At 51.3% G+C, this 26269-nt stretch overlaps 1 protein-coding gene across 2 annotated transcripts in view; it reads left to right on the forward strand.

Moving 5' to 3' along the window:
• SCUBE1 (signal peptide, CUB domain and EGF like domain containing 1) overlaps window positions 1–26269 on the forward strand; it is a 129685-nt gene that overhangs the window by 11448 nt on the left and 91968 nt on the right. For both annotated transcript variants that reach the window (XM_060112475.1, XM_060112476.1), the window contains exon 3: window positions 11017–11145. In XM_060112475.1, coding sequence (XP_059968458.1) covers window positions 11017–11145 — 129 coding nt within the window. The remainder of the gene's footprint in view (window positions 1–11016; window positions 11146–26269) is intronic.

Here is a 26269-nt window from a genome sequence, read left to right on the forward strand (position 1 = left end):
CCGCGGGCTCCGAGATGCACCCTCTCTCCCGGAGCCCCCCTGCCTCTGTCTGGGCCTCCTGCCCCTTGAGTCGAGGGGAGTAGAGCTGGCTGTAGGTCCCTGGAGACCTGGGTGCCAACCTGTGTGACCTTGGGCAGGTCTGTGGACCTCTCAGGCCTTAGTGTGCTGACTGCAGAGTTCAGGGCTGGGGCCAGGATATCCCAGGCCCCTTTGGACCCCTGCAGCGGGCAGCTCTGTCTTCAGTGTGCTCCTTGCCATGGTGGCACACAGTGTGGGCTAAGTCTGTAGGGGTTCCAGGGGGGCTCCAGCTGGACTGTGAGCCGCCTTTGCCTTCCCACTGACAGCCCCAAAGGCAGGCCTGGCCCGGCCGGAGCGCTGGCGGCAAGGCTGTCCCTGCGTGAGATGTTCGTCTGTCTCTGGGTCACCCTCCCCCTCTAGGCTGGCGGCTCCTCGTTGCCAGGGTCTGGGCTGAGGGCGAGGGGCCGGGACATGGAAGGTGCTGGTATAAGAGGGAAGAAGTCAGGGAGGTGGCTTGATCCTCAGCGAGGACCGTGGGCCCTGGCTCCCTATTCACGGAGATGTGGGGAATTCTTCAGGTGATTGTGTCCAGGTTAGGATGGTGGAGTCTGGAACCAGCCTGCCTGGCTTCTTCCAGTTTGGGCTTTGCCACTTACTAGCTGGGCAGTCTTGCGCGAGTCACTTCAGCTCTCTGAGCCTCAGTTTCTCTTTCTGTGATGAGAGAAGTTAAGCCCTTCCTACTTGGCCTATAGTAAGGGTTTAGCCACCTGCCATTAGAAGGTGGTGGGGGGGGAGCTGTCCCTGCTCTTATTGTCGTTAAAGAGAAACCCCACTGGGGATTTGGAGAGAAAGAGAATGAAATCAAACTGCACCAGGGCAGCTCAGGCCCCTGCTGCTGGAGCACAGAGGGCGGCCTGTGAGGTTAGGGGAAGACGCCTGAGCTGGGAGTCTTGGTTCAAGTTGCTGTCAGCCTCAACCTGCTGATACATTAGCTCCGCAGTCCCCCTCTCTGGGCTCGATTACCCCTTTATCAAATCCAGAGGCGCATCAGTGGAGCTCTAGGACCCCAGCTTACCCATTCCAAGTGGCGGCTCAGGCTTTCAGGCAACTGTGTTTCTGATGATCCTCCTGTTGAGTTCCAAGGGGGTTGGGCCCGTGGAACAGCCCCTCTGAGCCTGCAGTTTGCTCAGCGGGTGGGAGAATGACCATGCCTCTGCCCGGTGGGAGAGTGGTGGGAGCCTCAGCTCTGGGCTAGCAGCCTCCTGGGGCCCCTCCTCACTTCCGTCTTGACCACTTGGATAGGTGAGCTCTCTGCCAACCAGGGTGCTTCGGTACCCACCAGGCCTGATGTCGGAGCCTGGGGACAGCCCCCAGTGAAGGGTCCAGGGTGCTTTGGAGGGAGAAAAGGAGTAATTAACTGGTACTTTGGGTTTGCTAGGCCAGTCCTGCCTATTACTTGGGAACCACAAAGCCCACCTTGAGCCCGCGCTGGGCAAGTGGCATTCGAGGTCAGTCCAAGGTGAGCATCTGCACCGCAGCAGAGCCCCAGAGACTCGCCAGCACGGTGGATGAGAGTGCCGAGAGAGTTAACTTAGAAAAACAGCTGTGTTGAGATGTGATCCAATGATATATATGCAGTGATATATATGCAATGATATATATCCAATGATACAATGCACCCACTTAAAGTATACGATTCAGTATTGACAGAGTTGTGTATCCATCACCGAAATCAACTTTAGGCCCTTTTCATGACTCCAGAAAGAAACCCTGTACCCCTTAGCCATCACCCCCCAGCCCCCCAGTCCCCAGAAACCACTAATCTGCTTTCTGTCTCAATAGTTGTGGCTTTTCTGGAGACTTCCTACAAAACGTGGCCCTGTGTGACTGAGACAGTATCCTCCGAAGTCAGGGAGCCTGGCTCACTTCCTGGCTCCACGTGTATTAGCTGTGTGACCTTGGGCAGGGCAGGTAACACCTCTGAGCCCTGGCTTCCCTTGCTGTCAAAAAAGATGTTGGTACCCACTTCTCAGGGTGCTCATAGCAAAGGGCCTGCCTGCGGTCTCACACGTCCACGGAGGCTCCAATCAAGATGGCTACTCATTCGTTCAATGCCGAGCAGACTTTTGAGGAGACACCGTGCTACTGCTGAGCCTGCAGCTGAACAGGACACAGCTCTCGCCCCGTGGCACTCACAGCCCCGAAGGACACATACATCGCAAGTGAGAGCAGTGATAGTGTCCGTTCAGGGGGCCGTGGCGTCCAGAGGGTGGGGAGGAACCCCGTCTGCCAGGGCATCTGCAAAGCTTCAGGGAGGAGCTGAGGCTGGGGCTCAGTCTGCAGAGGGTGTAGGTGTCTGTGAAGGGGAAGGAGCTCTGGGCAGAGGGAACAGCGCAGGCAGAAGCGTGGAGGAGGCCCGAAGCCGTCCGGGCCACTGGGAGAGGTCAGCCAGCAGCTCAGACCCCATGGTTACCTTGGATCATGGGTTGGCTGGGGGGAGGACCTTCCCACCCTCTGGCTGAGCCATGGTCATTGTGTGCAGTTAGGAATGAAAAAGTATATAGATTTGTGTTGGTTTTGCATGACCTTTGACCTTTCCCATAATTAACTGCTGGGCCCACTTCTGGCATTGTCTCAGCAGAAGGGAAACCTGATCGATGGATGCCAGGGGTCCACCGAGAGCGGGTCTCATTACTCAGTCATTACAAACCCAGAGCTTAACCCTGTGCCACTGGCGACGGGGTGGGGGGGGGAGGCTTAATCCTTCCTGCTAGGCGGCCCTGCGAAACTACCTTCTTCCCGCGAATGTAATTAGCCAACAAACTGGATTAAGATTTATTCACCAATAAGGACTCAACTTCCTAAGCCATACATCTCTCCCAGAATGGTTGCCTGATCTAAGGAGTGCACGGTTTTTCCTAAAGCCCCCAGACAAAGAAGACATGCAAGCGCCCAGCCAGGGAAGGGCTCTTTGTTAGAGCATTTGGTCTCCACTATCTGCAAGGAATTTTGAGAAAAATGCCAATTTCAAGGGGAAACACGAAGATATTTTCGGTAGTGATCTCTGATAGTGGGGAGTGACATGCTTTAAAAATGCTCATTTTGAGAACCTTTCCGGTCAGTCTTATTTTTAGGACTAAAATGCCCTAAGTAGTATTAAAATTAGAAGAATCTCTGACTCGTTGTAGTAGAATCTCTTATAGGCACTACAGAGTAGATATATATTTTATGGGGCAGCAAGAATCAGTTTTGAATTAAATGAAGAAAACCACACTCATCCCACTCGAGTCCTTACCAGTGTTGCTGGCACATAACCACAGCTGTGGGATCGTGTGTGCCTGCTGCCATTTTAATATAGGAAAAGTGGAACTGCCTGACCTTTTAAAATCCCATAATGAGCAGCTCCCCGTGTTGTTTTTCTCTGCTCTATGGGATGTTGGAAGCTGTTTTCTGTCGGGAATTGAGTTCTCATTAAAAAAAAAAATCCAAGCTGGAGAAGGAGCAGGGATGTTTAAGGCGAGCTGCTGAGACTTCTCATCCTTAGCATTCAGGTCAGACTTTTTGTCCTGCCCGCTTTCTCTGGTATGAACCATCGCTGTCACTGGGCCTCAACCTCAAGGGCAGGTACGGACCTTGGAAATAAAAGCAATGATGCACGTGACATCTCCTCCCCACCTTTTCTCCTTGATAACTTTTTGGAGCATGAAGCACTTTTTATAAATATTCACCGCATGCACCCTGAGGATGCGGCTCCAGCGGGAATAGAGCCTGCGTCTGAACGCAGCCCCTGGCTGGAGGCCTGAAGACAAGGCCCTCAGCCATGCTGGGCCTCGTTCTCGGCATCAGTAAAATGGAATAAGCAGGGCTTCCCTGGTGGCGCAGTGGTTGAGAGTCCGCCTGCCAATGCAGGGGACACGGGTTCGTGCCCCGGTCTGGGAGGATCCCACATGCCGCGGGGCGGCTGGGCCCGTGAGCCATGGCCGCTGAGACTGTGCGTCCAGAGCCTGTGCTCCACAGTGGGAGAGGCCACAACAGTGAGAGGCCCGTGTACCGCAAAAAAAAAAAAAAAAAAAAAAAATGGAATCAGCAGTCACACCTGCTTTCCACACAGCTTCATCACTCCGATCTCTGCTTCTGTGGTCCTGTGTCCGTCTTCCCTCTGTATGTCTGTGTTTTCACATGGTTTTCTCCTTTCTGTCCTAACATCCTCTCTGTGTGTCTATATCCAAATTTCCTTCTCATAAGAACACCAGTCACTGGTTTAGGCCCACCCTACTCCACTACAACCTTACCTAAAATTTGATTACATCTGCAAAGATCCTATTTCCAAATCAAGTCACATTCACAAGTACTGAGGGTTAGGACATCAACACATCTTTTGGGGGGGCACAATCCAACTCAAAACAGTCCTTTAAGAGTGAATACCTAGATCAGTCTCCCGAGGCAAAAAAAATAAAAGCAAAAATAAACAAATGAGACCTAACCCAACTTAAAAGCTCTTACACAGCAAAGGAAACCATAAACAAAACGAAAAGACAATGTATGGAATGGGAGAAAATATTTGCAAATGATGTGACCAACAAGGGCTTAATTTCCAAAATATACAAACAGCTCATACAACTCAGTATCAAAAAAACTAAACAAAACAAAAAACCAAAAAACCCAATCAAAAAATGGGCAGAAGATCTAAATAGACATTTCCCCAAAGAAGACATACGGATGGCCAACAGGCACGTGAAAAGATGCTCAAGATCACTAATGATCAGAAATGCAATCAAAACCACAATGAGGTAGCACCTCACACCAGTCAGAATGGCCATCATCAAACAGTCTACAAATAATAAACGCTGGAGAGGGTGTGGAGAAAGGGGACGCTCCTACACTGTTGGTAGGAATGTAAGGTGGTGCAGCCACTATGGAAAACAGTATGGAGTTTCCTTAAAAAACTAAAAATAGAGCTGTTATATGATCTAGCAATCCCACTCCTGGGCATATATCCAGAAAAGATGAAAACTCTAATTCAAAAAGATACATGCACCCCAGTGTTCATAGCAGCACTATTTACAATAGCCAAGACATGGAGACAACTCAAATACCTGTCAACAGACAATTGGTTTAGAAGATGTGAGATACACACACACACACACACACACACACACACACACACTGGAACATTACTCAGCCATAAAAAAGAATGAAATAATGCCATTTGCAGCAACATGGATGGACCTAGAGAATATCATACTAAGTGAAGTGAATCAGACAGAGAAAGACAAATATTATATGTTATCACTTACATGTGGAATCTAAAAAATAATACAAATAGTTCTATATGCAGAGCAGAAGCAGACTCACATACATAGAAAACAAATTTATAGTTATCAAAGGGGAAAAGGAGTGTGGGAGGAATAAATTAGAAGTATGGGATTAACAGATACAAACTACTAAACATAAACTAGATAAGCAACAGGGATTTACCATATAGCACAGGGGACTATATTCAATATCTTGTAATAACCTATAATGGAAAATAATCTGAAAATATATAACTGAATCACTTTGCTGTACAGCTGAAACTAACACAATATTGTAAATCAACTATACTTCAAATTTTAAAAAAAGAGTAAATATCTAGAGAGCTTGGCTCAGCCCCCCTCCATTCCTTTACCCTCTCTGCTCTCCAACTGCCTGTTCCTCATTCTCTGACCTTAACAGTCCTTAAAAAGTGGTCCAACATAGAGAACAGACTGGTGGCTGCTAGGGGGAGTGGTTTGGGGGAGGGATGGAGTGGGAGATAGGGGTTAGCAGATGTAAACTAGTGTATATGGAATGGATAAACAACAAGATCCTACTATATAGCACAGAGAACTATATTCAGTATCCTACAATAAACCATAATGGAAAAGAATATTTAAAAAAAAAAAAAGGGCTTCCCTGGTGGCGCAGTGGTTGAGAATCTGCCTGCCAATGCAGGGGACACGGGTTCGAGCCCTGGTCTGGGAAGATCCCATATGCCATGGAGCAACTAGGCCCGTGAGCCACAACTACTGAGCCTGCGCGTCTGGAGCCTGTGCTCTGCAACAAGAGAGGCTGCGATAGTGAGAGGCCCGCGCACCGCGATGAAGAGTGGTCCCCGCTTGCCACAACTAGGGAAGCCCTCGCACAGAAACGAAGACCCAACACAGCAAAAATAAATAAATAAATTAATAAACTCCTACCCCCAACATCTAAAAAAACAAAACAAAACAAAACAAAACAAAAAAATATATATATAACAATCACTTTGTTGTACAGCAGACGTTAATACAACATTGTAAATCAACTATACTTCAATAAAAAAATTTTTTTTTAAGTGGTCTGAGACTGATGGGCATCTTGGAGGCCTGCAGGACCTCCTCTGGGGCTGATGGCTCTTTCAAATGTTTTTTACAATTATAAATCTACTAGCTTTGGCAGGGATTTTTTTGTTGTTGTTGATTTGTTTATGTGTTTATCTCTTATGTATTAAAGGAGGAGGCTCACATGATTTTAAAAAACAAAAATTCAAGGCACATACACAGAAAATGAGGGAAGGTTTGGTTTGTGAGCAGACGCTCTCCGTTCAGGATGGATGCTGGGTGGGTGGGTAAAGCAGGTTGGCCTCAGAAGCCTGTGAGGGCATTTCAGGTCTGGGGACTGGAGAGGAACCGACAATTCTAGGGTGCTCAGATCTGGGGGAATTCTCTGGGACTGGGTTAAGGGAAGAAATATGAGCAGCAAACGTTCCTGCACTCTTCAGCCCATCAGCACCCACTGTGGCCTACAATATGGGGAGTCAGAGGAAGGAAAAGGCTAGAGTTGTTTTATGGACTATCCAGCAATCTCTTTATAATGTCTTTTGTGTATGGTGATCAAGTAGTTTATCATTTTGATAGTGAAAATGTTGCTGTTAAAAATTATACCCAGACAACAGGCATAAACTGGAACTATGCCAGGCAAATATGGGTGTATGATTCTCCTAATTGGGGAAAGACAATTTTCTCAGACCTTATCACCCTGAAAACAGCTTGTTCAATTGAATTTTATGGATGTGGTCACTCTATAACTGATTGTGTTTCCTCCCTTGCCTTGGTTTCTAGGAAACTCAAAGTCATATTTGTGGCCTTCCTTTTGTAATTGTGCTGGAATTACCAAATGTATTTCTGCTACATTCCCCAGCTTTCCCTTATTCTGCAACCCTCATTTCTTTTTCTTCATTCTAACATCTGTTCTTTTTGAAAATCTTATTGTATGTATTTTGTAGGCTGTTTAGATGGAGGATGTTTGAAGTCACTGATGGATGGATGAATAGGTGTTTGGTTGGATGGCTGGGTGAATGTTTAGCTGGATAGATGGATGAACAAGTAGGTGTGTGTGTGTGTGTATGTGTGTGTATGTGTGTGTGTTTGGATAGATGGGTGGGTGTTTGGATCAATGAATAGATGGATAGATGGTTAGACATTTAGATGGATAAGTATTTAGATAAATAGATGCTTAGATGAATGGAAGGATGGGTGTCTGGCTGAATATTTAGATGGATGGATACATGTTTGTGTGGGTGGATGTTTGACTGGATAAGTGGATGGGGGAATAGGTGATTGGATAAATGGAAGGATGGTCAGCTGACTGGATATTGAGATGGATAGATTTTAACATGCATAGACAAATGGAAGGATGGTTGGGTGGGTATCTGAATGAATAGCTTATTGGAGTGACTAGATGGATGGATAGCGGGTGGGTGGATGGATGTTTGGATGAGTGGATGCATGACTGACTGGCTGGCTAGCTGGGTTGATGGATAGGTGCACACACAAGTGTGTGTGTGTGTGTGTGTGTGTATGGATGTGGCGCAAGTGGAAGGATGAAGGTGTGAATGGATGTTTTGATGATTAGATTACACTTTCTTGGTAATAGGGTAAATGTGCCAAGAGTGCAATAACATATATAAAGTGCTTTGCCTCTCGCTGCCTGGCATGTCATGGGCATTCTAACTTACTAGAAAGGACATGGGCTTTGTAAACTGAAAGACACTTGTTCTGATCCTTGCCCTACCACTTACTATGTGACCCTGAACAATTACCTCTCTGCCCTTTACTTTGCTTAACCATAAAATGGAGTTAAGGGCCTCCCTGGTGGCGCAGTGGTTAAGAGTCTGCCTGCCGATGCAGGGGATACGGGTTCGTGCCCCGGTCTGGGAGGATCCCATATGCCGCGGAGCGGCTGGGCCCGTGAGCCATGGCCGCTGGGCCTGCGCATCCGGAGCCTGTGCTCCGTGACGGGAGAGGCCACAACAGTGAGAGGCCCACATACCGCAAAAAGAAAAAAAAAAAAAAAATGGAGTTAAAATACCTACTCCAGAGGGTTGCTGTGAAAATTAAATAAGCTGGTATACGTTTCAGGAGTAGATACCTGCATACTGAGGTACAGCATGAGAGAGAAAGAATTCTTCTGCCCAAGCATGGAATAAAAGTCCTTCCCGGGTTTCCCTGGTGGCGCAGTGGTTGAGAGTGTGCCTGCCGATGCAGGGGACACGGGTTCAAGCCCCGGTCTGGGAAGATCCCACATGCCGCGGAGCGGCTGGGCCCGTGAGCCACGGCCACTGAGCCTGCGCATCCGGAGCCTGTGCTCCGCAACAGGAGAGGTCACAACAGTGAGAGGCCCGCGTACCGCAAAAAAAAAAAAAAAAAGTCCTTCCCCTCGGTCTGACTGATCCAGCCTAAGTCATGTGCCCACCCTGGGACCCATAGCAGTTGCTATGCCACCTACTGTCTGAGTTAGACTGACCAGGCTCCACCCCCACAGGTGGAATCAGGCCGTCTTCTTTTGAGTCACCTGCTTGAATGAAGGAAAGGAGGGAGGCAGCAGTTTGCGAGCTGCTGATTCGGATCAGATGAGAGATGATGCTCACGCGTACAGGCGGTGGAAACGGGCGACCAGTCAGCAGGCTGTACCCATGTTAAGAGTGTAGAAGGTTCACGTGTTGGTAGCCGATAGGTGTCAGTGGAGAGGTGGCAGGGTAACAGTATTCACTGCAATGGGGAACCCCAGGCAAGTGCAGACTGATGAGTTAAAGTCGGGCCGTGTTGCCTTTGCAGTGAGTGTGGATGATCTAGGGGGAGAGGTGGTTGGATTGGTGTATCTGGGGCTCTAGCAAAAGGTCAGAGCTGCAGAGATTGGGAAGTAATCAGTATCTGTCTGTATAAATCCATGTGCCCTTTCAAACACAAAATCTTACATCCTGCTTTAATGTTATTCAAAACTTCTAAGTACATTAAGTATAATGATTAAAAACAATTCAAATGACTTACAGAATTGAGCCTGCTTCCCAGCTGACACTGATGGCCTCTGCAGGCAGGCAACCTCCTGTCTCTCTTGCACCTTTGGGGATCCAGGCAACTTTATTCTTCCCTCATCATGGCAGGATGGGTGGGCACCAGGAGGAGGCTGCGCAGCTCAGACCCTATTTCTAGCACTTTCAGTGCTGCAGTTTTCAATGAAGTTATTCCCTCTGCTGGCAGTGTCCCAGACAGTGCTTGATCACCTCCAGAGTCAGGGAGCTCACTACCTCCTGAGACAGGCCCTGTCTTCCAGATGGACATCCCTACCCTTGAACATTAATTGGCCCCCTTGGCTTTCCCCTGCTGTGAGTAGCTCTGCCCTCTGGACCGCTTGGAGAGAGCATGGAGCTGGACGTCTCCCTGTGCCAGCTCCTCAGGCATTTGCAGGAGCGGCCAAGTTTGCTTTCAGTTCCCTCTCTCCAGGCTGGCCCCTTCCTGGCTTGCATAGCTGGAGCCTGGCCTCAAAAATCCCTCTTCGACCAGGTAGAGGAGAGACTGCTTCTTCCCACGTGGTACCTCTTGCAAAGCGCTTCTAGTACTGCTGAGACGGGGCAGTACTGCTTCTGGTTTGGCTGTGGGAACACTTCCGGTTCCACTGGGGAACCTCTGGTTCTGCTGTGGGACACTTCTGGCTGCCCCCTTTCCTGCTTCTCCGCAGAGCCTGTGGAGGTCTGAGTGGGTAGGTTGAACACCCCCTCCCCTCTGCTGCCTTGGGGGGTTGCACTGGTCGAATCCCACTTATAGCCCTTCTAGGTGTGTGACCGTTGGCAAGGGTTTGGCCTTCTTGTGCCTCGGCTTCTTCGATGCCCTTGGAAAATTGGAATAACAACGATGGTGCCTATGTCTCAGAGTTAGCACGGGGACTGGGTCGATGATGACGCCTGGTGTTGCCCCCCGGGACTTGAGCACAGAAGGAGCTCATTGAATGTTAACTAGACTCGCTTCTGTTGCTCTCCAGGGTGTCTCAGATCTCTCTGGAACTTCAGAACTGATAGCTCTTTGACCCCTGATGGGAAATGTTGAGAAAGACTTAAAACAGCAAAAAGGGTGACTTTTACAAAGGCTATTGGCCATTGTTTATGAGACAGAAGCCTTTGTTGTAACAAGGAGCAGTAGAAATTCAGACTTCAGACACTGATCTGGAAGGAAACTCTGGGGGGAGTATGTGGACTTTTCTCTCATTCCAGAGGTTACATTTTTTGGTGGTGTGCAAAGTTCATTTATTTCATACCCCCTGCCTCACAAGTAATGAGGTCTCCACCTCTGGGAAGCTTTCAAATGTCCTGAAAAGAGGCAGTTTGGAGGCATTTTAGACAGGGTCCCTGCGTGCTGTTAGTGTTGAGAGGGCTTCAAAGGGGGGAGATATGGGTGGGAATCTTGCCTGCTTCTCTGTAGGGGGGATCTGAAAATCACCCCAAACATGCCCAGCACGTGGCCCTGCTCCTCAAGGCGGCGGCCAACCTTGTGGCAGAGCCAGGATCTTCATCTTTGTGACCTTTGTGTCCCCCGCCCCCAGCAAGGACTTTAGTGAATACCTGTTGAGTCATCCCCTAACCACTCATGTCCTGGTGACTTCAGCAGTGGGGGGAGAGGGGACCCCCAGGCTCTTCCTCTGACACCTCTCATGCACCTCATTTTGCAGACATCGACGAGTGTGAGAATGACTACTACAACGGGGGCTGTGTCCACGAGTGCATCAATATCCCGGGGAACTACAGGTGCACCTGCTTTGACGGCTTCATGCTGGCACACGATGGACACAACTGCCTGGGTGAGTGAAGCAGCTGTGCCCTGCCCGCTGGGCACACCCTGCCTGTTTCTCAGCTCCAGCTGGCAGTGTGGGGGGTAGTGGGAAGGATTGCCCTCTTTTGGTTCCTTGTATTAGTTTGCTAGGGCTGCTGTAACAAAAAAGCACAGCTTGAGGGGCTTAAACAACAAGAATTTATTTTCTCACAGTCCTTGAGGCTAGAAGTCCGAGGTCACGGTGTTGATGGGTCTCTTTTTATTCTGAGGCTTCTCTCCCTGGCTTGCAGCTGTCCCGCTTCTTGCTGGGTGTTCACATGGTCTTCTCTCTGCGTGCAGGTATCTGACACCTGTCTCTCTCTCTCTCTCTGTCCTAATCTTCTCTTCCTATAAGGACACCAGTCATATTGGAGTAGAAGCTGTCCCAACAACTCATTTTCAACGTAATTACCTCTTTAAAGGTCCCATCTTAAATACAGTCACATTCTGAGGTATTGGGGCTTAGACCTTCAACAAACGAATTTGGGGGAAACCACAGTTCAACCCATAACAAGGATTCTTACACACCTCCAGATTCTCCTGGTTCAAATACATATATTTTTTAAACAGTTGTATAAAATTTATGAGTAATGCAAACTTTCTGGGTAAAATTGGGAAAACGTAGAAGAACAAGGAAAAACTGGAAAGTATCTTGGTTACACTGGTGTGTTTGCCTTCAGGCGTCTCTCTGCAGCCAGGTGTGATTACACTGTAGCTGCGATCAGGTACCTGGCCCCTGTTATCACCCTTTTCCTAGTTGCCTCATAGTTTGATAAGTGACTCACAACCGGGGCTGCTGTAACAAAGTAACAACTGAGTGGCTTAAGCTACAGAAATTTATCCTGTCTTAGTTCTAGAGGCTAAAATATGAAGCTGTGGTGTCAACAGGGTGGGTTCCTTCTGGGGGCTTTGAGGCCTGTTTCATGCCTCTCTCCTAGCTTCTGGTAGCCTCAGGCTTTGCTTTGCTTGTAGATCACATTCTCCCTCTGTTTTCACATTGTCTTTGCTCTCTGCGTGCCTGTCTCTGTGGCCAGATGTCCCCTTTCTCTAAGGACACGGTCATATTGGATGAGGGTGCACCCTACTGACCTCATCTTGATCGTCTGCCAGTAACCTACCTCCGGAAGGGGTTATTTTCCCCGGCGCTGGGAGTCAGGACTTCGCCATCTTTGGAGGGATGTAATTCAGCCCATAACAGAGGTGGTTTGCAGCCTGTGGCAGGAGGAATACCTCCTGGTAGAAACCACATGGTCTCAAAGCAGATGCCCCGGCCCCCCAAGCCTTCTTCTGCTACCGGCTGCTGAGTGACCTGGGGAACGATGGCTGGAGCCTAGAGGGTAAGACCGTGGTCTTGGCCGGAGTGTGGTGTGGCTGTGAACCCGTTCTTTTTTTTTTTTTTGCGTTACATGGGCCTCTCACTGTTGTGGCCTCTCCCGTTGCGGAGCACAGGCTGAACCCGTTCTTAACATCGCTGAGCCTCAGTCACTCGTTGGTAAAGGGAGGGTGTGAAGAGCAGCTGTCTCACACGCTGCTGTGAGCAGAAATTGCGATCGTGCCCGGACGGCTGAGAAGTGTGCCTGTCCCAGGGCTCTCGGTCCTCAGAGCAGTTCCTGTCACCGTGACTGCAACAGAGGTAACACGCTGTCTGCCTCACTAGGTTGTGTGTGAGGATAAAATGGCACAGTGAAGTGGCTGGCACTTGGTGAGTATAAATAGTCAACAAACAAGCATTAGTATTACTGTAGGTGACTCAGCCACCCTTCTGTGGTTGGACGTTTAAACTGACTGCTTATTTTGTTTGTTTTTACCATCAGAATCCAGAGGTGATTCTGGGCATAAAACTTTTTTTCTTCTTTCCCCAACTGTTTCCTTAGCAAGTCTTCCTGGAACTACTGGGTCAAAAGGATTATTTGGATTTTTTTTTATGGCTTTTGATGCAGTGCTTCCTGGAAGGGCTCAGTAAACCTTCCATTGTGCCAGCTGGTTTTTTGGTGTATGGCATAGGAAGCTTGCCATCCCAAGTGCTCCGAAACTTTTCCAGAGTTAGTGGTGTATTCGTCTTCAGTTCCTCTGCCTGTTTTTGTTGAATGCATATTGGATCTCAGATGAGCGTGTTATGGGAAACAGATCCATAAACATGTAATTACACCCCAAATAACTGCCAAAACGGAGGTCTGGACTGTTAAAGCCCAGAGGGGTCTGTGAAGAGCTACCCCTGCATGGGGTTGGGGGGGGGCCTGACTCCTCAGGGAACTGCATCGAACAGGATCTCCATAGGTAGGTGAGCAGTTTACTGGGTCGAGGGCAGAGCCTGCGTGGAGAGCTGTGGGTGGCTCCTTGAGGCTGGGCTGGGGGCGGCGGGGGGCCGGGGAGGAAGAGCGGGAGGTGGGGCTGCCGAGGCAGGCAGAGCCTTTGGCGAGATCGCGGAGAACCGAGGCTGTACAGCATTCATTGTGTCAGACGCCAAGTTCAGTGCTGTTCAAGTTTTCTCTCGTTTAATCCTCCCAGGAGCATAAGCATTTAACTTTACTAGTTGCTCGTCCCTTTTTTCAGATGATAGAGTACATTTCAGAAATTGATTAGTCCATGAAGGCAGAGCTGACAGTCTCTGTGGAGCAGCAGGCAATATCCCCAGTGGTCAGGAGGACGGACCTTGGGAACTGCCAGTTCTGGGCTCAGATCCTGGTTCTGCCAGTTATCTGCTGCGTGACCTTTGGCCACCTCGCCTCCAGGCCTCAGTTGCATCACCTGTAAAACAGAATTTGCAGTCCTCTGTCTTGCACGGCTCTTGCGAGGACTGAGTGGGATCGTGGATGTCGAGCATCTTGAGAGTGCCTGGCCCCGAGCACACAAACATAATGGGCATCAGTCTGGTCATCGACTTGCAGACCAGATGTATTGCGATGGGCTGGTCTGACACCCCCGAGACCTTGTGGGGGCCAGGCCTGCTGTCTGCAGCCCCCGGGCTGTGTGGGACACACAAGCTCCCCTCCTTGTCACAGCTCTCTTACCTGGGCAGTCACCTGTTTGTAAACACCCTTGTTCTTGGCTACGGCAGGTGTACCCAACGCCTCCAGACTAATAGAGTCTGTGCAGGTCTTTGTTTCAACAGGATTTTCACAGCGGATTCTTTTTATTGTCGTTGTTGTTGTTGTTTGCGGTACGCGGGCCTCTCACTGCTGTGGCCTCTCCCGTTGCGGAGCACAGGCTCCGGACGCGCAGGCTCAGCGGCCATGGCTCACGGGCCCAGCCGCTCCGTGGCACGTGGGATCTTCACGGACCGGGGCACGAACCCGCGTCCCCTGCATCGGCAGGCGGACTCTCAACCACTGTGCCACCAGGGAAGCCCCACAGCGGATTCTTTTTACACTAATCAATTTAAGGAACTGGGTAAGACTCCACCCACCCCCGCCTCCGAGCACAGATTGCAACTTCGTACGGCTCTAAGTCACACATATGGCAGCCGACAAAAGGCTCTCTCTGTCGCTCCTCTGCTTTTAGCTGGGGCAGACGCTTCCCGACAGACCTCCTTATGTTTGGGCTTTTTCCTTCTCAAGACGGAACTCCGGCTCTAGAGAAGACAGACTTTGGCTCCCACTGGCTCCAGCCCCGCCTGACCGCGTAAGCTCCCAGAGCCGCACCCCCCTCACCCATAAAATGCTGAAAAAGTGCCCAGCACAGTGTCAGGATCATGGAGGCTTATAGATACTGGGTGAAACAAGTAACGCTGTACGAGGAAGCTGGACTTGCATTTGGAAGATGTGGCCCAAATTCTGTCACCACCACTCACGAGTTCTATGTTGGAGACCAGTTACTGACTCTCCATGTGTCAGTGCCCCTAACTGCAGAGTGGGTCAGAAATGCCTGTCTCGGGGTCACTGTGACAATTAAATATGAAAGTAGACCTGGAGAGCTGAACGTACTGATGTGAAATTCTCCGCGGGTGCTGGGTGTTGTCGTCATTTTGTTGCAGAGGTTTCAAGCTGGCAGCCCACAGCCCTCCTCCAGCCTGTAAACGTGTTTGGTCTCTCCCCGCCGTGTTGATGATATGACCGTGACGATGGTGGTGGTGATTGAATTATTTGTCAACGTTTATAAATCAAGGGGTGTCACATAAAAATCAGTATTTCCAGCATTGTTCCTGATTGGCCATAGTCACCCGGCCCCTGACTTTGTGGGACTTGGGCAGGGGTGCATATCCCATGTGGTCAAATGTGGAAGTCATTACGAAGCTTCAAACTAGAATATGTTCAATCTTTTCTACCTTGACAAGTATTCCTAATGACTTGGAAGGCTAGACTGGAAGTTAGAAATCTAGGACTCCTTGGGAGTTTTGTGCCAGAAAGTGGTAGCGTGGGCAGTGCCTGCTCTCCGCCCCTTCTTCTCACCCCTGGCTCCATCCTACACCACAGGGAGCCTGAGGACACCCTAACCTGAATGTGTAAGCTCTGGCCATTTGCCCCCAAACCATCTTCCCTTTGGCTTGGTCCTGTTATTTGTCCCTCTGAGAAGAGACAGGCTTGGGCCATTTGGACAGGGAATTTTGGGGTCTCAAACACCCAGAATGTGGTCTAGAGGGATGGGTATGTGTTCCAGGTGCCATGACCCCTTGTGGACTCCTTACTGCGTGGGAAGGGCTACAGCCGCAGGCGGGGCAGCACAGGGACCCTCAAGGCATGGAGCCAAGAGCAGGGGCATCTCTTGCCCACGTCTCAGTGCGGTACCAGCAGCAACCAGCAGGAGCCGCACGGTGGCCGCCCCCTTTGGAGGGTGTGTGTACGTCCCCGATTGCTGCACTCCCCACCATTCCCTATTGCTCACAACCTGTTGGTCATTTGACTGCCTGCTCGGTCTCAGTAGGAATTGTGTTCACGCTGGCTGATGAAGCTTCCAGCACCGGGTCTGCCCTCAGTGGGTGTTTGGTGGGGGTGAGAAGCTGACCGAGTGGTTGGAAGGTTCTGTGTTCTGCATCCTCGCTGCTTTGCGCGGTCCTGACCGTCTCTGGTCAGTCACTCTGAGCCCCACTCCACAACCCACCACCCGTCAGGGACAGTTAGGCCTGTTTGCGTCTCCTGTTGTTTTGTCTCCAAGTCTGGGTCAAAAGTCTCGTCCGGTTGTAACATTCCACTCTCAACCACCACTGAATTCCTTCGGGGTGATGGCTGGAATCGAGCCTGGTCAGCACAGTTTGAAAAGCATTCTGAGCTAACTAGGAGAAATGAGGCTGACGGCTGAAGGGTTATTTTCTTGCCTGGGTTTTCACAGTTGAACCTTTTCTCTTTTTTTTTTGAGCAAATGAGGTTATTTTCTTGTGGAGATGGCTTGCCTGGGACTGTGTCCTGGAGGATGGCCAAATCTGTCCTCTGGGGAGTAAAACCCTTTTTCTATTTGACATCTTTATTGAGGAATTTCTCAAATATAACAGAAAATGACACCAGAGGGAATTGAAACCATGATGAGATCCTTGCTCAACCCCAAATGACTGCTTTTAGCATTGTAATTACTTGAAATAGCAGTAGTTCTGTTTGAAAAATATTATTCCAAACTCCATGCAATTGGACATAAGAGCAATATTTAGGCTAATAGAATAAGATTTTTTTCATCTTAAATTAAAACCAGCAGTGGATAATTTTTTCCCGACTCCACAAAGCAAGGCTCCTTTCTCCCTAAAGCCATTAGTTCACGTAGCCAGATGTTTTCTGCGACCCCAGTCTTTATCTTGACTTACTGAAAAATATGGTTCTCAGGTTGCCCGCAGTCTGAATTTTGGACTTGCTTCTCAGCACTTTTTCCCCGGATGAAGAGGAGTCATCTGTAGCCAGGTTCAACAGAACAGTTGTTTTGTTAACCAGATCGCTACATTCCTGTTAACACTTACGGAGCACCTACCACATGCCAGGCCTTGTGCTAGGTGGTCAGCTTCTCTTAGGTGAGATGAGGGAACTTTGGCCGCACCTCTGCCGTGCACCTGGAGTCACCCAGGATGTCATGCTCACATTCTGTCGTTTAGTTCTCACAGCATGCATAGGCAGAAGCCATTAGTATCCCCTCTTTAGAAATGAGGAAACTGAGGCTCAGAGAGGGAAAGTGACCTATGTAAGGTCACACAGCCAGTAAGTGGTAGGGCTGGGACCAGAGCCCAGGTCTGTGCATTTGCCAGTTCAAGCCTGTAAGCCACTGCGCACCCCTTGCCTCATGGCACCATGACAACAGAACCAGCTCTGGGGGGCTGGTGCAGATCAGGGAGGGGCTTCCTTCACTGGGGGTTAGATATGCCCTGCTCTGAGTTTCAGAGTCACTGAGAAACCCGGGCATCTGCCAAGCCAGGTTGGTGGGTGGCGTGCTGAAGGGCGTGAGGGCGGCCCCTGCTCCAGAGACTTCCCCCAGATCTGTCCTGCCTCCCAGGCCAAGGCAGGATCTTGCTGCCCACGCAGGAGCGTTGTGTCACCCTTGAGCTTCTTTGGGGCATTGTCTTACCCCGTGTGAACGAGCAGAGCCCTGTTATTACTGAACCCGCTCGTGTGGCTCCCATCACTTTCACAGGAGCACCCAGTTCTTCTGCCCGCCAGCTCACGAAGCCCTCAGGCCAGGGTGCTTGCTGCCAGCCTCCTCTGCTCACCTCTCATCCTTGCCCACCTGCGCCCTCTGGCCCAGCCTTCCTTAAATCCACCCGGTCCTTCTACCCCTCCCAGCTGTTCAGGGCTGCTCCCTGAGACCCCTCCTCCAGCATGACCTGGTGAGGTCCTACTTGTCATTCGAGACCCAACCTCCATCTCCCTTTGCTCCAGAGTCTTCTGTGACCACGTCGTACACACCTGCACTGTGGCTCTGCACTGGGGTCCTCCCTTCTTCTCCTGCAGGCAGAAGCTATCTTGTTTATCTTGTCTTCCTCCTCAGAATCTAGTGTGGTGTCTGGCATATCACAGGCACATAATAAACATTTGTAGAATGAATGAATGAATGAGTTTGAAGAGGGTCCTCAAGCTCAGCAAACGTCTGTGCTGGGCACATAGCAGAGATCCAGGTGAGTTAGATGGAGCATGTGTCGCAGGACTGCCAGGTTCATGAGAAACACAGAAATGTTCACGCTTCTAATGACAGGTAGAAAGGGCTATATTCGCAGTGACACAAGCCTCCAGCCCAGTATTCATCCATTTGTTTATTCAAAAAAATTGTTCTGAGCACCTGCTGTGTGCCAGACCTGGTTTTAAGTGCTGAAGATAAAGTGAGTGGTGAACAAAAGCAACCAAGCACCCGCACTAGGGAGGGGGGAAGACAGTGCACAAGTAAACTCATAACTCAGTAAAGTAAGCTCAGTCAGGTCAACTCCAGGGAAAAATAATAAAATAAGGTGATAGAAAGTGATGGAGGCAGGATGACAGTGTTGGAGAGGGTGGCATTCCTGTTACTATTGCTGCATAAATACCACCCCACACTTAGTGGCATAAAACACCCTTTGACTCTGCTTGCAGATTCCGTGGGTCAGGAATTCAGACAGGACGCAGCAGGGACGGCTGTCTGAGCTGCACGGTGTTTGGGGCCTCAGCTGGGAAGACGTGAGGCCAGAGATGACTTGATGGGGGCTGGGCTCATCTGGAGGCTTCTCTGCTGACGTCTAACGGTTGATGTTGGTTGTCAGCCAGAACACTGACGGGCAGCCTCTCGGTGCGATCTTTCCACATGGGCTGGTGTGGGCTTCCTCACAGCATGGCCACTGGGTCCCAAGAGAATAAGACACAAGTGCATGGAAGTTTTCCAGTCTAGTCTCAGAAGTCACTTTCACCCAACTCTACCTGTCAAGGCAGTTACAAAGGTCCATCCACGTTCGTGGGAGGGGGGGGCGGCACTTGGGGAAGGGGGCCTCAGAGAGGAGGAGGAAGCTGCTCTGTGAAGATCTAGGGAGGACCTTCTCTCCAGGCAGAAGGGGAGGACAAAGGCAGTGGCCCGAGGTGGGGACAAGCTGGGTGAGTTTGGGCACAGGTCACTGTGCCTGGATGATCTGGAGGGAGGGAGAGGGTCTGGAGACGAGGTCGGGAGCAGGCAGGGCCAGGTCATGTGCAGCCTTGTGGGCCCTAGAAGGGAGTTGAGATTTTATTCTAAATTAGTTGGGAAACCATGGGACATTTTAACCAGGGATTGATATATATATATATATATATATATATTTTTTTTTTTTTTTTTCGGTACGCGGGCCTCTCACTGTTGTGGCCTCTCCCATTGCAGAGCACAGGCTCCAGATGCGCAGGCTCGGCGGCCATGGCTCACGGGCCCAGCCGCTCCACGGCATGTGGGATCCTCCCGGACCGGGGCACGAACCCGTGTCCCCTGCATCGGCAGGCGGACTCTCAACCACTGCGCCACCAGGGAAGCCCAGGGATTGGCATTTTAATTAAGAGATTTGCTTTCTGGCTGCTCAATAGAGAATGTGTTACCTGGAATAAGAGGCAGAGACCCCTGTGGCGATTTGGGTCAGAGATGTTGGTTGGCCCGGTGACAGTGGTGGCAATAATGAGAAGTGGTTGAATTCATGTATGTTTTGAAAACAGGGCCAAACTGAGTTGACGATGGACTAGACGTAAGAAGTGAGGGGAAAAGAGGAATCGAGATGGACTACTAGTTTTGTTTTGTTTTTTTTTTTTTTTGCGGTACGTGGGCCTCTCACTGCTGTGGCCTCTCCCGTTGCGGAGCACAGGCTCCGGACGCGCAGGCTCAGCGGCCATGGCTCACGGGCCCAGCCGCTCCACAGCATGTGGGATCTTCCCGGACCGGGGCACGAACCCGTGTCCCCTGCATCGGCAGGCGGACTCTCAACCACTGTGCCACCAGGGAAGCCCTGGACTACTGTTTTTTTGCTCGGAGTTTACTGTGTAGCTGTGCTGCTGTGGCTGAGATGGGGAAGACTGGGGGTAGGACAGATTTTGGGATGGGGAGCGGGGTGGGCTAAGAGTCTGTTTGGCCAATTTCAATTTGAGATAATCAGTAGCCATCTGAATGGAAATGGTATACAATTCAGAAGTCTGTGGGGTAGTCAGGTCTGGGGTTCGGGGAGAATGTGACAGCCTAGAGCTTCTAAACAGCGTCAAAATCCAGAGCTCTTAACGTTCATTCGTTTCATAAGATTCCATGAGCACCTGCCCAGTGCCGTGTCCTGTGCTGGGAGCTCACAGTTGAGAGATGGATGACATAGTCCCTGCCCTCAAGAAGCATCGGGACTCAGCCTCCCTAGCTTTGAATCCTGGATCCATCACTTAACTGTGTGACCGTGAGCAGGTAACTTCACGTCTCTGGGCCCCTGTGTCCTCATCTGTACGGTGTGGCTAATAGCCGTGCTTATTTGACAGGGGTGATGCAGAGGCCAAATGAGAGAACCTTTGCAAGGCACGTGCCTGGCACACAACAGGGGCTCAACAGATGTGAATTATCTAATTATCACTCATTCCTGGTGTGCAAAGTCAGAATACTTTTTAAAGAAAATGGATGTCCTTTCTGAGCTGGGGAAGAGGCAGGGGGACGAGCCTCGTCCCTGAGCTGGGGGTGAAGCTCAGGGGACAGTTGGGGACAGTTGGGGACTGTTCCTTGTGTTCCACACGGTGCCCCTGCCAAGTGAGCCACTGCTCACCACCCTCCCGAGTCAGAATCCTCTCCTTCCTCCTGCGCTGGTTCTCGTGCTCATCCATCGGCAGGGGTCACGTGGCATCAGGGCTTCCAATCCCAGCTCTGCCACATACTCATCTTGCGACCTTGGACCCTTGTCCCCTCTTTCTCAGTCTCAGCTTTGTTTTCTACAAAATGAACATGATCCCGGTCTGGTAGGATCAGATGTGCAGGTGACACCACAGGGCACCAGGCAGCAGGAGGAGAGGAGAAGAGGAGCCTGGGAGACGGCAGCAGGGCCCAGGGGCCGAGCTGCACGTGTGGGAGGGAAGCACCGCAGAGGCCCAGATGCTCCGCGTCGGCGCAGCGGTCACAGCTCTCCCTGCGCCGGGCTGGTCCCTGGCAGGATGAAAGGGCCGCGCTCCAGCCCTTTTGAAGGCGCCCTCTCTCATCCTGGAGGACAGCTGGAGACAATGTGTTGCTCCCTTGAACCCCTAACGAAGGCTCGAGTTGCCTCTGTTTATTTGTCTTTATACTTCAACAGCTCAAATGCATTTCTTGCTGGGAAAAAAAAATGCTGAACATTTTAATGTAAAACTAAACAGCTTCGGACAGTCATACACTTACTCCATAAACACCAGTATCTTTCAAGGTAAACTGGAGAGGTTTCTTCCTGTTCTATTTACGCCCTCCACTCCCTGCTTTTCCCTAGTCTTGGCCCACATTCACGTGGTCTAAACACACTTGGTTGGAGGGCTTTGCTGTCAAAGGACAAGTTGGATTCAGACTTGCTTCTCCTCCCAGCTTTTTACAACTGTTAATCTGATGGAAATTCTTTGGCTTGAAGAAAAGAAACACACGGGACAACAGTGTGCATCTTTATAAATGGGCTTCCTTCTTTCCCCAAGTCACTACAGAACCAGGGAGATCCTGGAGCAGGGAGAGAGGTGGATTGATTGAGACCCAGGTGTGTTTTGGGGGGTGGAGTGGCCTTCTCCAGCCTCAAGCCCGCAGCCAGCTCAGGACTGGGGGCCAGGGGGAAGGGGTCGGGCAGAGCAGCGGGATGCTTCTTAGAGAAGGGGCAGGCGAGTGCTGGGGGAAAAGGGCAGCGGGCCAGGAATCAGACTCTTTGGGCCGTGAACTTGCTGGAGGAGCTTGGGAAACTCCCTACCTCTCTGTGCCTCAGTTTCCCCATCATCTGTGAAATAAGGGGTAGGATTCGACCAATGGTTTTGAGATTTCATGGGGTTTTGTTTCTATCTGCAGAACCATTTGTTTCAAGCAGGATCATATGGTGGTCACACTTCTCTGGCTGAAATGGGAGGCAAGACTGGCAGGGATGAGAGCCCTGCTCTCCATGGAGCCCATCCCCACCTCCGCAGGGTCCCTGGGGTCAGGAGCACTGTTTGGAACCCCTGTTTGGCCTGGCTGCTGTGCCAGAGCTCTTCTCCCTCCAACACCTTGTGATTCGATGACTTGGTGGCCTGGAGTGTCCTCAGGGACAATGGTCAAGCTTCTCGCCCCTACCAACTGCAGTCCCTGTCTGCTTCTTTCTCCTTATTTCTCAGAACTGTACTCTCCAGCATGGCAAACAGCTTCCACTTCCCTAAATGGTACCCCGCTCTCCTGCTCTGGCATATCCTTACACCTGCTGTTCCTTCTGCCCGGATCACCCTTCCCCGTGCTCTTCGTTACTGCCTTCTTTGGCTGACGCCTACTTGTCACGACTCAGCTCGGGCATCAGCCCCTCCAGAAAGCTTTCCCTGAGTTGCACACCCTTCCCCTGGGGGCCTACAGCCCCCTCAGGCTGCCCTCTGCCTCAGCACTGAGCTCCTGGCTTGTCCCTGGACACCAGGGGCGGGTCTCTCCTGCCCTGGGAGGTCCCGGAGAGCCATGCTCCAGAGTGACTTAGCCCTGCGTTCCTGGGCCCAGTGCAGGCTGCTTTGTGTGATGGAGGGATGGGCGGTTGGCCGGTGAAGGGGGCTGACTCTCCAGGAGAGTGTGGTTTGACAGTGGGGCATGCACGAACCCGGCACGGGGGCAGAGCTTCCGCGCTCTCAGAACTCTGAGATCTGCGTGATGGTAGCAGGGGCGGGCGGTGGGGGGCTCTTAGCAGCCCGCGTGACTGCAGCTCCCTGTGGCTGGTTGAGCTTAGGACTCCCCTGTCCCTGTCCTCATCTCCAGGCCCAGCTCCTTCTAGCCTCTGTTGTAGATGCGGGGAGAGCAGGGACCTAGGAAGCAGAGGCATCAGCCTTGGCTCCCAGCTCCCTTCCTAGCAGTGCTTTGGGGCCAGCACTTCACTGTTCTTACCCCAAACGGAGGTGATGATGTTCCTGGGAGGAAGCTGTAGGCATCAAGCAAGGTGGTCCGTGTGGCGGCAGGGAGGCACCCAGCGGGCGTCAGGAGCCTTCGCTGCCTCTCCTTCCTGCTCTCCCCTTGGTTGCATGTTCAGGTCAGAGACCACATCGCAATACGAGGCGGCCCTTCCCATTGGTAGGACTGTGTTGAAATCTGCTGTCAATCGCCCTGTGCCAGCCCCACCTTTGAATAGGTCTCAGTTTGGTGACCTGGGGAAGAAGTCCTGCTCTGTCCCAGGGCAGAGAATGCCAAGTCCATAAACAGCAAAGAAAAACACCCAGTTGCAGAGGACAGGCCAGGCGAGCAGACACGTTCCTTCATCTTTCTTGTTTGCAGTTCATGTGCCAAGGGCCGGGTCAGAGCTCAGAGAAATAAACAGAAAATAAGTGTCTTGTGAAGGCTCTTTAAAAATACTTCACCACCAAAACATATGCCCCAAACCAGAACTGAACTGTGTGCCTAAAAAGGGGCATTATCAACAAATAAGTGTGTCCCAGCATATCCAGTACCGTTCTTCCTCTGCCAGTAACCTTGCTTACTTTGGAGCAGTCTGTGCCCTGGGTGGTGATGGGGTCACCCTGGACGTTTGCTGGGCCTGGCTGCCTCTGCACAGCTGCTGCAGCGACCATCCTTTCCCAGCACCGACAGGCTGTTTATAGTGGCCATTCACCACCCCCATGCCTCGCCTGCTCCAGCCCCCTCCCCGGATCTGCCTCATCCCAACCATATGCAGCTGGAAATAGACTAGCCGGCAGTGAGGGCTTGCACCCGGCTGGCACTCCTTGTTTGTGGGAAGTAGGTAGCCATGGTGGCAGCCTCCCAGCTGCTTGGTCTGGGGTCTTTAGTAACCCCTCAGGTGTTACCTTACTGGTGGGAGAGGATCCCACAGGCCAGCTTGCCCTGCCCTGGCTTATGTGCTGGCCTCCAAGGGGTCAGATGCCAGTGAAGTCATCTGGATGAGCCTTGGTGGAGGCCTCTCTGAGTGGGATCCTCCTGGGGCCCCTCTTGCCATTGGAGGAGTCTGGGGTCCTCAGCCTGGCAGCTGGCTTCTCGGGCTCCGGGCTCCGCCCACCACTCCAGCCTTGCCTTCTCTCCATGTGAATATGAAGCCTGTCCCCCTGCCCTCTTTGCTTCCTCCCACCTGGAGAACATCTTCCCTTGCCTGTCCCAGGTGCTCTAGTCCATCCTTCTGCACCTCTTCCCTGGCCCTCCTGGCAGCCTGACTGGGTCCCCACCCTGCCCTTGGACCGACCAGAGTCACGGTGCTTGTCTCGCAGAGTTGAAAAGGTCTTTTTACTTATCCATCTTCCACAAGTGTAATAATTATACAGAAACACTCAGAGAAATCGATAGAAAAGAGAAAATAATTCCCCCATTAGCTCGCCACCACAACAGGTCAACAGCTTTCATGTCCTGATGTTCTTGTCCGACATTATCTGTGTGTAGAACTGACTATATATGGTTATGATTGTGCATTGATGTTTGTACGCTGCTTCCCCCGCCCCAGAAGACTTTTTTCACGCTTGGTGTGTAATCACGTAGCTGAGGTGTGGGACTGGAGTCAGAGTCCAGGATGTGGGGGGCCTGGCGGCCTGTGGGCGCTGAGTCAGAGCTGCTGCTGCTGCTGTGGCCGTCTGGTTGGGAGAAACGATTTGTAACCTCTGGGTCAGCAGCTGACCCCCTGAGTGCCCGTATCTGCCAGGTCAGGGGGTCCAGAGATCATTGAGATGTGCCTGGCACTCAGGGAGTTCTAGGCTCTGTGCAGAAGTACTCCCAGAGTGGCATCCTTGGTGTAATGAACACTGCACCGAGTACTGGGATGAGAGAGGGGAGGGATGGGGGCCACCTCACCCTGCCAGCAATAAGTGAAAGGTCACCAGGTGGGGGCGGAGGTGGGGTGAGGGCAGCAGGGAACAGTAGATGCCAAGCCTAGAGGTGAAAAGGCTTGGTCAGGTAGGAGAGTGGGCTCAGGCGTGGACAGTGGTGTGGGAGATGGTGGCCTGTCAGCAGAGCCACGCGTGCCGATAGCTCTCCGAGTCTGACATCTGGAGATTTAAACCTGCAAATGTAGGAGTGGCAGGGAATCACCTTTAGCTGCATCTTGGGCATGTCAGATGCAAGCCTGGTTCCTAGCCCCTCCTTCGACAGCCACCAGGGCCCTACCTGCTACTCCAGCTTCACCAAACCCGTGCAGGCGTGCGCATACACACTCTCTCTCACACACACACACACACACACACACACACGGCAGGCATCCCACGCCCAGACACACCTCTCCCTGCACTGGTCCTCGTGCAGTTTAGGGAGAGGCTCCCCTGCCTCTCAGCTTGGCTCCCGACCCCTGGTCTTACTTGGTCTCAGCACTTGTCTCCCCCCTGGTTGGGCAGCTCCCTGAGGGCCGGCCTTAGCCTTATTCTCACTGCCTATTCCCTGCCTTGTTGAGTGAGTGAACGAATGGACAAACACATTTGACTAATGCCAGTTCTCTCGGGGAAGACGTGGGCATTAGAAAGATGACTTCAGATGAGACGACTGCTCGTGCAGATACACTCTAGGGCGGGAAATCAGCAAACCGTGTGCAGAGTCACAGGGGTCTAACGGGGAGTGATGAGAAGTAAAAAAGCTTGTGGTCTTTGCCCCGGAATACCACTTCTGGGAATCCATCTGGAGGAAGAATCCCTAAAATAAGAAGGGCTACGGCTACCCAGACGTGTCCCTCCCAGGGGAGTTTACTAATGGGGTGGAAGAGAGACAGCGCACCGAGGTGGGAGGGGGGTCCCTTACGGCCTGGACAGCAGCGGGTGAGAAGGGTGGCCGGGACTGAGCCCCAGCATGACAAGGGCACTAACTCAGCTTTCAGTGAAGAAGAGTGGGATGGTCACGTACAGAGTGATTTGTTACCACTTGCAGAAACTCAGGACGTGAAAAAAAGCCTAAATAAAATATGCTCATGATTGGGGTTGTAGTTAGAGTGTAAATTTGTTGATCTTTTTTTTTCTGCTGTTTTTCAAAATTCCTTGTAAATTCAAATTTTGGAATAATAAAAGTCTTATTGGACAAGTGATAGGGACCCATGCTAAGTTCTCGAGGGCAGGAATGCTGTGGAAAGGTCATGCCACAACCTGGGCTGGAAAGGGGCGGGGTAGGGTGGGGCTAGCCAT

The sequence above is a fragment of the Mesoplodon densirostris genome, chromosome 11 (assembly GCF_025265405.1).
Source record: "Mesoplodon densirostris isolate mMesDen1 chromosome 11, mMesDen1 primary haplotype, whole genome shotgun sequence".
Taxonomy (NCBI): domain Eukaryota; kingdom Metazoa; phylum Chordata; class Mammalia; order Artiodactyla; family Ziphiidae; genus Mesoplodon; species Mesoplodon densirostris.